Source organism: Manis pentadactyla, chromosome 9, assembly GCF_030020395.1.
Source record: "Manis pentadactyla isolate mManPen7 chromosome 9, mManPen7.hap1, whole genome shotgun sequence".
Classification (NCBI taxonomy): Eukaryota; Metazoa; Chordata; class Mammalia; order Pholidota; family Manidae; genus Manis; species Manis pentadactyla.
Genome location: NC_080027.1, coordinates 92,048,107 through 92,061,781, shown reverse-complemented (window position 1 = coordinate 92,061,781; position 13,675 = coordinate 92,048,107). Strand labels below are relative to the sequence as shown.

The following is a 13,675-nucleotide window of genomic DNA, read 5'->3' as shown; positions in this document are numbered from 1 at the left end:
ACCCAACTCATTTTCCACATATGCTTAATTCTGCCATGGAACTCTGGTTGAGAACAGCTGGGAGAGAGGCTGAAAATGGGGGCTGAGGTACAACAGTAGGGCACAAGAACCAGAAGCCTAATTTGGTGAGTCAGCCTTTCAAGGGCTAGAAACCTTGTCATTATTTTAACTAGTTCCTTGGACTCGGTGAACCTGTCCAAGGAAACTGTACTTATCATTAATCTTTGTCCTTTGCAAAGTAATCATATTTAACTGGTCATGTTCAGTTCAGGTACTAGGACTATTTAAACTTTTGTTATCAGTACCTTGACACAATCACAAGACCCCAAAATTCCTAAAATGTCAATAGCTAATTAAAACTGTTGATTGGTTTTAGATAAGTACCTCTATAAAGAGCAGGTAAGTTTTAGTCCCAAAGAAGCTCAACTGAAATATTAATGTGTGTTTGGCACATATTAGGTATAACTCTCTAATACCAAATATCAGGTATGTTATTATTTAGCTTTCCAAACACTGAAAATTATCTCACAACTACTTCAGCTGTTTTGTAGTAGTTTTGTGGGTAACAATGGAAAATCACTATTCTAATCTACACAGAATTACCTATGAAGGAAAAGGACATTCATTTAAGACACGTATGTTAACTCTGTTAATATATTACTAAACTGTGGACTTAATATTTTCATTCTTTAATTTCATTCTAATGTCTAATAAAAATAAATGGAGTCTCTTTTGCCATACTGTGAGCTATTTAAAGAAAAAATTATGTCTATTTAACATTCTAAAACGTGTACTCAATTCACAGAAAAAAATTCAAATTTATGCTAAACTACATTTACATTTTTCTCCTTTCTCCCAAACTACTGATTTTCTTCATATAGCAGAAATAATTTCAGGTACCTTATCACCTGCAAATAAATACTGATGTTTTCCCAGAGATGTCTATTGTTGCCATGTGAAAATGGATAGCCAGGAAAAAAGCTACCTTAGGGAATGAAGTACAAGTACAATATTGGTTTCCTGTTTCCATCACTACAATCTCTTCCCCATTTGAATTTTCTTCTCTATTTTTACTATCTCTGCCTCCACTCACAACTTAACGCTTCATTCGCAGCCTCTAGTAACTCCCTTTTCAAACCACTGCTGGCTTTCTAAAGGATGGTTTGTTCACATGATTCCATTTGCTCAAACATGTACACTGAATAGCTATCGTTCAGTTTCACAGGTTGTTCTCCATCAGACCTACCTTTCTGACTATCCCCACCAGGACAATCAGCAATTCCCTGCTCTACAAATAGAGCTCTTTATTTCCACTTTTATAACTCCTATACTATTCCCCCACCTGACAGGCCTTTCCCCTTACCTCCACATGACTACATTTTATTCATCTTTCAAAATCAGCTCAAAAAGCCATCTTATTATTAAACTTCCCCAAGTGCTCCAGTGAAAAGAATCCCATTCACATTCCTATACTCACAGAGGATTTAATGCATACCACAGAGGACTTTCTCTTTTGGATTACAGCTATGCCTTATCTCCCCTACAAGAGTAGAAGAATTCTTGAAACAAAATCTGAGTCTAATTCCCCTTGCATATAGATGCACTCAAGTGATGAGTGAATTATTTTTCAGAGGGAAAAAAACAACAGTAAAATGTCTTTACAGGCAAATTAAGGTAAAGAAGAGGTTGGGGAAAATTTCAGTCTCTCTACCACTTTTTATTCCTCCAAGTAAGTTCATACACATAGAATTACGTATGTATTTTTAAATGTTAGCACTCAAAAATAACATTTTATAGCTTAACAATATTAATGTCTTTATGTCAGTTAATTCCCATAACAATACTCTGACACAGGGACTCTCATGACCCTTATATACACAAGGGAACAGCCTGCCCCCAGAGGGAGAGCCAACACTGAGTCTTTTGACTCCAATTTAGTTCTTTCCAGTAAATCACAATAAAAGACCTTAACATTTTTACTAAAAAAATAAAAAATTAAATGAAAGTTTATCTCTTTCCAATTTTCTCACTCTCAACAGACTTCCCTCAAAAGCCTTTAAAAATATGCTTTGAAGATCTTAACTGAAAAACAGAGAAACAAAATAAAAAGAAATGGCCTGAAGGTCAGAAGACTTACTCCAGGTGGGCTGCTTTCTAGGTATGCAGTCTTCAGGACAGTCCCACTGCTCCATGAAAATCTTCCTAACTGAAATGGGGAGTGACAGCACCCACAAAGTGACCTCGCCTCGTGGCACAGACAGTGGATTCAGCAATGGGAAGACTGCGTAAGAGGCTAAGTATGAGGAGGAAGCAGCTGTGACGGTGCCCACAAAAACTGCAACTGCCATGTCACACCTTTTGCTCCTTTAATCCTAATGAGGAGGCGATGCTTCATCTGTTTCACAATGTTACTTCAGTAAGATCAGTTGATTTAGAAAATCAACTGAAAGCTAAAAGTGAAAAATACTGTCCAAAAGTACCTTTGAGATTATTTCCAGGTCCAGTTTTATAATATTTTATGAAAGCATTAATAAAGTGCCTAAAATGCAGTTTGTTCTAAAACACAAGATCAAACACTCATTTTGCCCCTTGCTCAAGGAGATGCATTCAGGAAGAAGTTGCTCATGCTTATATTCAGGATATGTTTGCCTATGTTGTCTTCTAAGAGTTTTATGGTTTCATGACGTACATTCAAGTCTTTAATCCATTTCGAGTTTACTTTTGTGTATGGGGTTAAACAATGATCCAGTTTCATTCTCCTGCATGCAGCTGTCCAGTTTTGCCAACACCAGCTGTTGAATAGGCTGTCATTTCCCCATTGTATATCCATTGCTCCTTTATAGTATATTAATTGACCATGTATGGTGGGTTTATATCAGGGCTCTCTAGTCTGTTCCATTGGTCTATGGGTCTGTTCTTGTGCCAGTACCAAATTGTCTTGATTACTGTGGCTTTGTAGTAGAGCTTGACGTTGGGGAGCATAATGCCCCCAGCTTTATTCTTCCTTCTCAGAATTGCTTTGGCTATTCGAGGTCTTTTGTGGTTCCATATGAATTTTAGGATGATTTTCTCTAGTTCATTGAAGAATGCACTTGGTATTTTGATAGGAATTGCACTGAATCTATAGATCGCTTTAGGCAGGATGGCCATTTTGACAATATTAATTCTTCCTATCCATGAGCACGGGATGTGTTTCCATTTACTGGTATCTTCTTTAATTTCTCTTAAGAGTATCTTGTAGTTTTCAGGGTATAGGTCTTTCACTTCCTTAGTTAGATTTATTCCTAGGTATTTTATTCTTTTTGATGCAATTGTGAATGGAATTGTTTTCCTGATTTCTCTCTCTGCTAGTTCATTGTTAGTGTATAGGAATGCCACAGATTTCTGTGTATTAACTTTGTATCCTGCAACTTTGCTGAATTCAGATATTAGATCTATTAGTTTAGGGGTGAATTCCTTAGGGTTTTTTATGTACAATATCATGTCATCTGCAAACAGGGACAGTCTGACTTCTTCCTTGCCAATCTGGATGCATTTTATTTCTTTGTGTTGTCTGATTGCCATGGCTAGGACGTCCAGCACTATGTTGAATAGAAGTGGGGAGAGTGGGCATCCTTCTCTTGTTCCTGACCTTAAAGGAAAAGCTTTCAGCTTCTCGCTGTTAAGTATGATGTTGGCTGTGGGTTTGTCATATATGGCCTTTATTATGTTGAGGTACTTGCCCTCGATACTCATTTTGTTGAGAGTTTTTATCATGAATGGATGTAGAACTTCGTCAAATGCTTTTTCAGCATCTATGGAGATGATCATGTGGTTTTTGTCCTTCTTTTTGTTGATGTGGTGGATGATGTTGATGGATTTTCAAATGTGGTACCATCCTTGCATCCCTGGGATGAATCCCACTTGGTCATGGTGTATGATCCTTTTGATGTATTTTTGAATTCGGTTTGCTAATATTTTGTTGAGTATTTTTGCATCTATGTTCATCCGGGATATTGGTCTGTAATTTTCTTTTTTTGTGGTGTCTTTGCCTGGTTTTGGTATTAGAGTGATGCTGGCCTCATAGGATGAGTTTGGAAGTATTCCCTCTTCTACTCTTTGGAAAACTTTAAGGAGGATGGGTACTAGGTCTTCACTAAATGTTTTATAAAATTCAGCGGTGAAGCCATCTGGTACAGGGGTTTTGTTCTTAGGTAGTTTTTTGATTACCAGTTTAATTTCATTGCTGGTAATTTACTCTGTTCAGATTTTCTCTTTCTTCCTTGGTCAGCTTATGAAGGTTGTATTTTTCTAGAAAGTTGTCCATTTCTTCTAGGTTATCCAGTTTGTTAGCATATAATTTTTCATAGTATTCTCTAACAATTCTTTGTATTTCTGTCATGTCCATAGTGATTTTTCCTTTCTCATTTCTGATTCTGTTTATGTGTGTAGGCTCTCTTTTTTTCTTGATAAGTCTGGCTATGGGTTTATCTATTTTTATTTTCTTGAAGAACCAGCTCTTTCTTTCATTGATTCTATTGTTTTATTCTTCTCAATTTTATTTATTTCTGCTCTAATCTTTATTATGTCCCTCCTTCTACTGACTTTGGGCCTCATTTGTCCTTCTTTGTCTAGTTTCATTAATTGTGAGTTTAGACTCCTTATATGAGGTAGGCCTGTATTACAATATACTTTCCTCTTAGCATGGCCTTGGCTGCATCCCACAGATTTTGTGGTATTGAATTGTTGTCATTTGTCACCATATATTGCTTGATCTCTGTTTTTATTTGGTCATCGATCCATTGGTTATTTAGGAGCGTGTTGTGAAGTCTCCATGTATTTGTGGGATTTTTCATTTTCTTTGCATAATTTATTTCTAGTTTCATACCTTTGTGGTCTGAGGAACTGGTTGGTACAATTTCAACCTTTTTGAATTTACTGGGGCTCTTTCTGTGGCCTAGTATATGATCTGTTCTTGAAAATGTTCCATGTGCACTTGAGAAGAATGTGTATTCTGTTTCGTTTGGGTGTAGAGTTCTGTAGGTGTCTGTTAGGTCCATCTGTTCTAATGTGTTGTTCAGTGCCTCTGTCTCCTTACTTATTTTCTGTCTGGTTGATCTGTCCTTCAGAGTGAGTGGAGTGTTGAAGTCTCCTAGAATGAATGCATTGCATTCCATTTCCCCTTTTAATTCAGTTAGTATTTGTTTCACATATGTAGGTGCTCCTGTGTTGGGAGCATAGATATTTATAATGGTTACATCTTCTTGTTGGATTGACCCCTTTATCATTATATAATGTCCTTCTTTGTCTTGAAGTCTATTTTGTCTGATACAAGTACTGCAACTCCTGCTTTTTTCTATTAGTTGCATGAATTATCTTTTTCCATCCCTTCACTCTTAGTCTGTGTATGTCTTTGGGTTTAAAGTGAGTCTCTTGTAGACAGCATATAGATGGGTCTTGTTTTTTTATCCATTCAATGACTCTATGTCTTTTGATTGGTTCATTCAGTCCATTTACATTTAGGGTGATTATCAATACGTATGTACTTATTGCCATTGCAGACTTTAGATTAGTAGTTTACCAAAGGTTCAAGTTTAACTTTCTTACTATCTAAGAGTCTAACTTAACTCACTTAATATGCTGTTACAAACACAATCTAAAGGTTCTTTTCTTTTTCTCCTCCTTTTTCTTTCTCCTCCATTCTTTAGATATTAGGTATCATATTCTGTTCTTTTTGTCTATCCCTTGATTGACTCTGGGGATAGTTAATTTAATTTCACACTTGCTTAATAATTAGCTGTTCCACTATCTTCACTGTGGTTTTATTACCTCTGATGACAGCTATTAAACCTTAGGAACACTTCCATCTACAGCAGTCCCTCCAAAATAGACTGTAGAGATGGTTTGTGGGAGGTAAATTCTCTCAGCTTTTGCTTATCTGGAAATTGTTTAATCCCTCCTTCAAATTTAAATGATAATCTTGCCGGATAAAGTAATCTTGGTTCCAGGCCCTTCCGCTTCATTGCATTAAGTACATCATGCCACTCTCTTCTGGCATGTAAGGTTTCTGCTGAGAAGTCTGATGTTAGCCTAATGGGCTTTCCTTTGTATGTGATCTTATTTCTGTCTCTGGCTGCTTTTAATACTCTGTCTTTATCCTTGATCTTTGCCATTTTAATTACTATATGTCTTGGTGTTTTCCTCCTTGGGTCCCTTGTGTTAGGAGATCTGTGCACCTCCATGGCCTGAGAGACTATCTCCTTCCCCAGATAGGGGAAGTTTTCAGCAACTACCTCCTCAAAGACAGTTTCTACCCCTTTTTCTCCCTCTTCTTCTTCTGGTATCCCTATAATGCAAATATTGTTCCATTTGAATTGGTCACACAGTTCTCTGAATATTCTTTCATTCTTAGAGATCCTTTTTTCTCTCTGTGCCTCAGCTTTTTGTATTCCTCTTCTCTGGTTTCTATTTCATTTATTGTCTCCTCCACCATATCCAACCTGCTTTTAATACCCTCCATTGTGTTCTTCAACGATTGGATCTCTGACCTCAATTCATTCCTGAGTTCTTGGATGTCTTTCCGTACCTCCATTAGCATGTTAATGATTTTTATTTTGAACTCCCTTTCAGGAAGAGTCACGAGGTCCATGTCATTTAAATCTTTCTCGGGAGTTGTATTAATAATTTTACTCTGGACCAGGTTCCTTTGGCGTTTCATATTTGTTTATGGTGCCCTCTAGTGTCCAGAAGCTCTACTCTCTGGAGAAGCTCAGCCCCTGAAGCAGTATCGGGGGTCGCAGGGCGGGGGAGTGGGATTGGTGCCTGGGGGTAGGAAAGAGTCCTGCTTCCTGTCTGCTATGCCTGCCTCCACTGCCTTAACCAGTGGGCCGAGCACACAGGTGTAAGCTTTTGTCCCAGAGCAGCCGGATATGGATCCCTGCTTTCCATAAGCAGCTGGAATCCGTTTCCCCAGGAACTCCGCCTGTCCCAGCTTTCCAACCCTGTAATCACGACATTATGATGAAAGCACCATGAAATGTAGGTTTGTGCTCCCGAGCATATCTCCGGAGCTAGGTATTTAGCAGTCCCAGGCATCCACTCCGTCCCTGCTCAGTTTCTCTTCCTCCTGCCAGTGAGCTGGGGTGGGGGAGGGGCTTGGGTCCCACTGGGCCACAGCTGTGGTACATTACCCTGCTGCGTGAGGTCTGCTCTTTTCTCCAGGTGTATGCGGTCTGGCACAGTCCTCTTTTGTGTTTCTCTCTTATGGTTAGTTGTATTAATTTTATTTTCGTATTATATGCAGTTTTAGGAGGAAGCCTCTGTTTCACCTCTCATGCCGCCATCTTTAATTCTCTCTCCCAAAAAATTGTTTTAATCCAGGAGAGACAACAGGTATAAGAACTTGCTTATGCAAACTGTGGCAGGGAGGACCACCTTGATGATTCTGTGGATAGTGTGGGATTAATAAAAGAAAAGGAACATAAAAAAGGCCTGCGTTCTAGAAGCAGAATGGCATTGGCTCCTATGAAGATCTTTCTTACAGCAACGTTTACAGTAGCAGAAGATCGCAAACTACCTGTCCCTCTGTAGAGATGTGGCTAAATCACTACAGTATAGTCTCACTGTGGAATTCTGTATGGAGTTAAAAAGAAGGAAAGCAGATCTGCATGGACTAGCATACTGAGATCTCTAAGATGGTTGCATAAAAAGAAAGTCACAGCAAGGCACAGAGAATATAACCAATGATTCAGTAACAACTTCCTCTGATGACAGACAGTAACTGCAGTAGAGACAGTGAGGACTTAAGAATGTGGATAACTGCTAAACCACTGTGTCGTATACTTGAAACTAATATAAGATTGTATATCAACGATACCCCAGTAAAAAAAAAAGTTACAGAACAAAAGCAGAGTATTCTTACTGGCTATGCATATGATTTTCCTTTTTTAAAAACTGGACTTAAAAAATTATACCATTTTCAAATGACTTAGACCTTTCTCAAAAACAGTTAAAATTTTGGTAAAAATTTACCTCCTCCAATCATTACAAGGACTGACTTTATATTTTATATAATCTATAACTATTATCTGCAAGAAGCACTTGATAAATAATAGAGAAATAAAAAATACCAGTCTTGATAATGCATTTTGAATGTACTTGTTTAATATTGAGCCCATGTCCACTAGACGAAGGAAACAGATAAACTAGCATTTGGTATAAAAGGGAGAACACTAATTCAGCTCTTTCAAAAATGTGAGAACATGTGATCTGTGTTTTTTTAATTCCAAATATAACACACTGTAGAACAAGCTAAAAGCAAAATAAAGGCAAACATTCCTGCCACCCACCCTTTTCATAGAAGAATTGGAAATATTAAACACACAAACAGAGCACCTTGGAAAGGTCAGTATGACTTGCCCCAAAGAAAGCTCCTTTTTCTTAATTAAAAAAAATGTTTTGAGGACTTGGAGGGTAAGAGAGAGAGGAAGGGAGAATTATGTGATTATTCATTTTGGCAAAAAAGATGGACTAGTAAATTTCAAATTCTGCTCTGGAGAACCCTATAGATGCCTCTGTGCCTATGGGCCCCAATGTCTCACATTAATCAGAGAAGCTCCATTTTTTCTGGTCTGTATATGCATTGAGCCCCTGAAAAGGACTATTTGAATAAAGATGTCCATAACTTTAAGTCTGAAAATCATTAAGAAGGATTAATTGATAATCAATGAATAATACTGGCATTAACACCCAACAAGCACAAAAATAAACAGAAGTATTCAGTAAGGAAAAGTGGTTTTAAAAAGTAAAACATTAAGTAGGTAAGACTGGTATCTGTAGTTGTTTTATCTTTATGAGTAAGTTTGTTTCTTTTGCTTCTGATCAGATTTATGGGGCACACTGTCTGCTTGGGGAGGGGACATGCAAGTTAGGCTTTTAACTTGGTTCTGGAGGGAAGACAATAGATGGTTGTAGCGAGGAACTGGCTGTGAACCCCACGCAAAAAGCTGAGTGAAGCTCTGTTCAAGACAAGAGTGACATTATAGGGTTTGTTTGTCTAGGTGAATGGGAGGGGCCCACTCAACTAGTAAACTGGGGTGGGGAACATTTTTACCTTACTTTGGAGATCTATGGGAAAAATTACATCCTTTCCAAAGAACACTTCTGATTCTTAGAATCTAAATCACCCTGCCTCCACTTCCAAGCCAATTAATGCCATCACACATCAGAAATCAATGTTTAACTATAATAATTTATGAAAATGGTCACCTTCTACATAAGTCTGACTATCAAGAACATCAATCATTTTATATACTTCGTTTTCTCTGTTGAAAAAGCTACAGAACCAAAGCTCTTCTAACCATGGCATGGGCCATGACACAAGGCAATGGCTAGGGGACCAGTACTTCCACTGGCTCTCCTTCCCCAGCCCATGCTCTAGGAGTTGAGATTGCAACAGAGAGGAGAATAAAGTTTCAAAACAATCTGAGAAGAATCTATTAACTTTTCTTTGCCTTACCTAAATGCTTCTGTAGTGAGATGATGGACGATGTTCCCATTTGCCAAACTTTACAATGTGGAAACTACTTTTATGACAGAGAATGTAATTGAGTCTCTCCATATTCAGACTCATTAATTTCAAAAGATCAAGATCAGAAGGAAAAACATTCATTAGCACTTGCATTTTGAAAGCAACCTGTATGACCATGTACTGATAAAAACATTCCTTTCCATTTGGTTTAAAAAAAATTGATGACAAGATGAACAACAATTTTAACCACTTTAAATTACTAACATTTAGTTCTGAATATCAACAGATACTCTTTTGAAGATTTAGAAATAAAAATAACACAAGTTTGTCCCAAACATGGGGAAGCCAAATGTTTCTGTGATACACATACTCGTTTAACTTTGGTACTTTAATTATTTATTATGTAGTTGACCTATTTAATAAGACACTGAGAGCTACGATTCTAGTTTCTTCCTTAGAGTAAAACCAATGGGACCAAAAAGCAATTCTATACCTGCAACAGAACATTGTAGAAATACTGATGCCTCAAGAAAAGTATGGTGACCTGGGGGAGAGATGATCTACATACAAGCTGAACATACAAAGAAGACTTTTCTAAGCTATTTTCTGAACTTACTGACAACACAGGAGAACTTCCAGTGGTTTCTCAAAACAGATATGAGAGCTATGTACAAATTATTTATAGAGATATTAATTTCCTCAAAAGAAGCTTTAATATAAACTATCTGTAGGCATAACAGCATATTTATGGCAAGATTCCAAAATGTTTTCTTGCTTTGAAATTCATATTTGAAATAAACTAACACATGAACTAGATGTTTCAATCCTTTTTTAGAATAGAGCAAAGTATAAATAAAATATAACCTACCTATTTAACAGGTTTTGAAATTCTGTACTTTCAGCAAAATATCAAATTTTAATCTGATTATATATGTCCTGTCTATTATTTAGCACATTTATATCAAGATCACTACTAAATATACAACAAAGGCAAAAGTAATATTTGTATTGTTTTATGTATAACATTAATTTTCTGACTATAAAACCTGTCACCCTGAAGAAATAAACACACATGTGGTATATTTTACTTTCTATCTTTTAAACAAAAACAGAGCTCATCTCTGACATACATACAGATTTAAATCCTGGGTTTTTAAGCAGTAAATTTCTATATATCCTTCTAACCACGTAGTGTCAGAGGAGATGCAGTTCACAGCTTGTAGCACCTGAGAGCCCTCCAAATGATCTTTAAACAACTTTTAGAATCAAATTTTTATCTACTCGGATGAAGGTGACCTAGTCCTACTTGAATGAAATCCATGGGTTCGGTAGTGTCTTAAAAAATGTGTTTCAGAAAACATGTTTCTTAATAAAAAATGAGATGATGATAAACATGCACAATTTCTGTCCACTGCATATTCTCTGGGCCTCATGTCCTGGCAAAAAGACTTGTGGTTCTTAGAGCAGGGTGTAGACAGTAACTTCAAAGGACAGTTAAAAAACTACCAACTAACCAATCACATAAGATTATTCTTCTAGACTGTATGTTTATTATCAACAAACAAAAGCTCACATTGTTGTAGAAAACAATAGAAATTCAAGAATTACTTCAACTACATATATGATTTAAAAATTGGTCAAGAAAAGATTTGCTTTAACATAAATACGGCACTTCAGTTCAAGAGAACAAGTAAGCCATGGACACTGTACCTGTTTCCTGTGAATTCAACACTTCTAAGGCATGCATCATGGCACTTGCGAAGACATTGGCATCCTCTTTGCTGCCAAAGTTGAGACCATACACCTGTCTAGCATCTCGCCATTGGTGGAAAGTCTGTGTAGCTTGATTGTACTTCAACCCTTTAGGAATGGCACAATTTATCACGACCTAAAAGACAGTAATACTCTGTAAAGTCAAGCTACTAACTAGCAAAAGTCAACAAATCCTAATTGGATATATTCATTTAAACTGCTTCTGATAGACCATGGCATAAATTAGCTAAAACAATTATTGAGGGTAAAACCAGTCTGCAAAGTTAACAGTCTGATGGGAGTTGAGTTGTCTAATGGTTACAAAGGCCAGGCCTTAAAACAGAAACCAGAAAACAAAAAACAATCTATGTCCCTCACTAAATACATCTTAATGTGTTTATTGAAGTATTACAAATTCAAAAAGTCTACAGAACATAAACATGTATCTCAGTGACTGTTCCCATGAAGCCAAACTCTGACCAAGAAATAGAATGTTAACACCAGAAACTACCTTTGTAACTCCTCCCACCTCCCAAAAGCCACACTCTTAGCATCCTGGTTTTGCAGGTTTTGGAATTTTATTATAAATGTTACTAGATAATACGTATTGTAATGTACATTTGCCCTCTTTCCCTCAAAACTGTTTATGAGTCATCTATTTGTTGCACATAACTGTGGTTTATTCTTTTTCATTGCTTTATGGCATTCCACTGTATAAATCATGTTTATTTACCCATTCTCTCTCATTAGTAAGCATTTGGATTATTTGCAGTTTGGGGCTATTAAAAACAGTGACATTTTGAGCATCCTAAAAAATGTCTACTGGACTTATAGGCAAATGGTTCTGTTGGGCATACATCCATAGTGGAATTGTCACAGGCCACACTGTGTTCAACTGCAGTAGAAACTATGACTAGCTTTCCAAACTGGTCAATCAGTGTCACTTTCACAGCAGCATACAAAAGCTTACACTCACCATGCTACAGTAGGTATTGTGTGTCTTTATTTTGGTAATTCTGGTGGGTATGAATACTACATTGTGGGTCTAGCTTGCATTTCCCTGATTACTAAGGATATTTAGTACTTCATGCTTTAAAGGCTATCTGGGTATCTTCATTTATGAATAACTGCTTAACTTAATTCTCTTGACCATTTTTCTACTGAGTTGTCCATCTTTTTTATTGATTTTTAAGAGTCCATCATGAATTCGAGGTATTATCCCACTGTTGGGTGTCTGTGTTGCAGTATCTTCTCCCATTCTGTGCCTTGCCTTTTTACTCTTTGTGGTATCTTTTCATGAACAGAAGTTTTTAACTTTTATTCATTCCCAATCAGCAACCTTTTCCTCTACAGTTAATGCTTTTTATGACCTGTTTGTTTCTCAATCTCAAGGTCATGACAATATTATCTTATAGAAACTGTATTTTAACGTTCATATTCACATCTCCAATCCAGCTGGAACTGATTCGTGTCCATGGTGTGAAAACAAGGTTTCAGTTTCCCTCTTATTTCCACATGGCTGTCCAGTTGGTCCAGCATCTCTCTATCAGCTGTGCTGCAGGCTTCTTTTTCATAAATCAAGTGTCTAAACAGTTCTATTTTGTTCTGCTGGTCAATATGCCAATCTGAGCCAACATTACAGTATCCTAATTATTGTAGCTTTACAGTAAGCCTTGACAGCCACTAGAGTGTGTCCTTTGTCATTCTTCAACACTGCTTTAGCTATTCCCAGTCCTTTGTGTGCAGCTACGATTTCACATTCAGGTTATCAATGTTATTTATCCCATCTGCCAGTCTCTGCTTTTAAGTGGAGTGTTTAGTCATTTACACTTAATGCAAATTATATATAAATTTGGGTTTAAAGCAATCATACCCTCTTTTAGAGTTATTATTACCCTATTTGCTTGCTCGGTATGTGTTTCCACTGTTTCAGTGGTTGCCCTAGAGATTACAACAGGTATCTTAAATTAACCAAAGACAAATAAAAACTAGTACTTTTCCTTTCCCTCAATGACACAGGTCTTTACAATACTTTACCTCCAGTAACACCAGAAATCCCTTGCCCATTCTGGGACCACTGTGCTATTTTTATCAGGCATTTTAATTCTATGTGTATTTTAAACCCCTTAAAACATTACTATTAGTTTTATACAGCTGATGATCTCATAAGATTTACCCAATATTTACACTTTCTGTTACAGCTACTACTTTGGAATGTTGTGCTAAAAACATTCAACAATTTCTGCAAAGTTTATAAGTTGTTGAGTTTTCTTTCCTTCTCTATAACAGCATCTTAAGGAGTATTTGATCTGTTTCTGGTCTAACTCACCGCTGGGACAGAAATTTCCGGAAGACAAAGAGAAGAGAAAGCACTCAGCGCACCTTGGGCAGCAGGGGTCTTGGTACAAACACTGG

General features: G+C 37.0%; 1 protein-coding gene across 8 annotated transcripts in view; it reads right to left on the bottom strand.

Annotated features, from left to right (window-relative positions):
* The window catches only part of ENAH (ENAH actin regulator), a 195,388-nt gene that overhangs the window by 69,631 nt on the left and 112,082 nt on the right, over positions 1-13,675 (bottom strand). For all 8 annotated transcript variants that reach the window (XM_036900853.2, XM_036901054.2, XM_057507810.1 and 5 more), the window contains exon 3: positions 11,219-11,396. In XM_036900853.2, the coding sequence (XP_036756748.2) occupies positions 11,219-11,396 (178 nt within the window). The remainder of the gene's footprint in view (positions 1-11,218; positions 11,397-13,675) is intronic.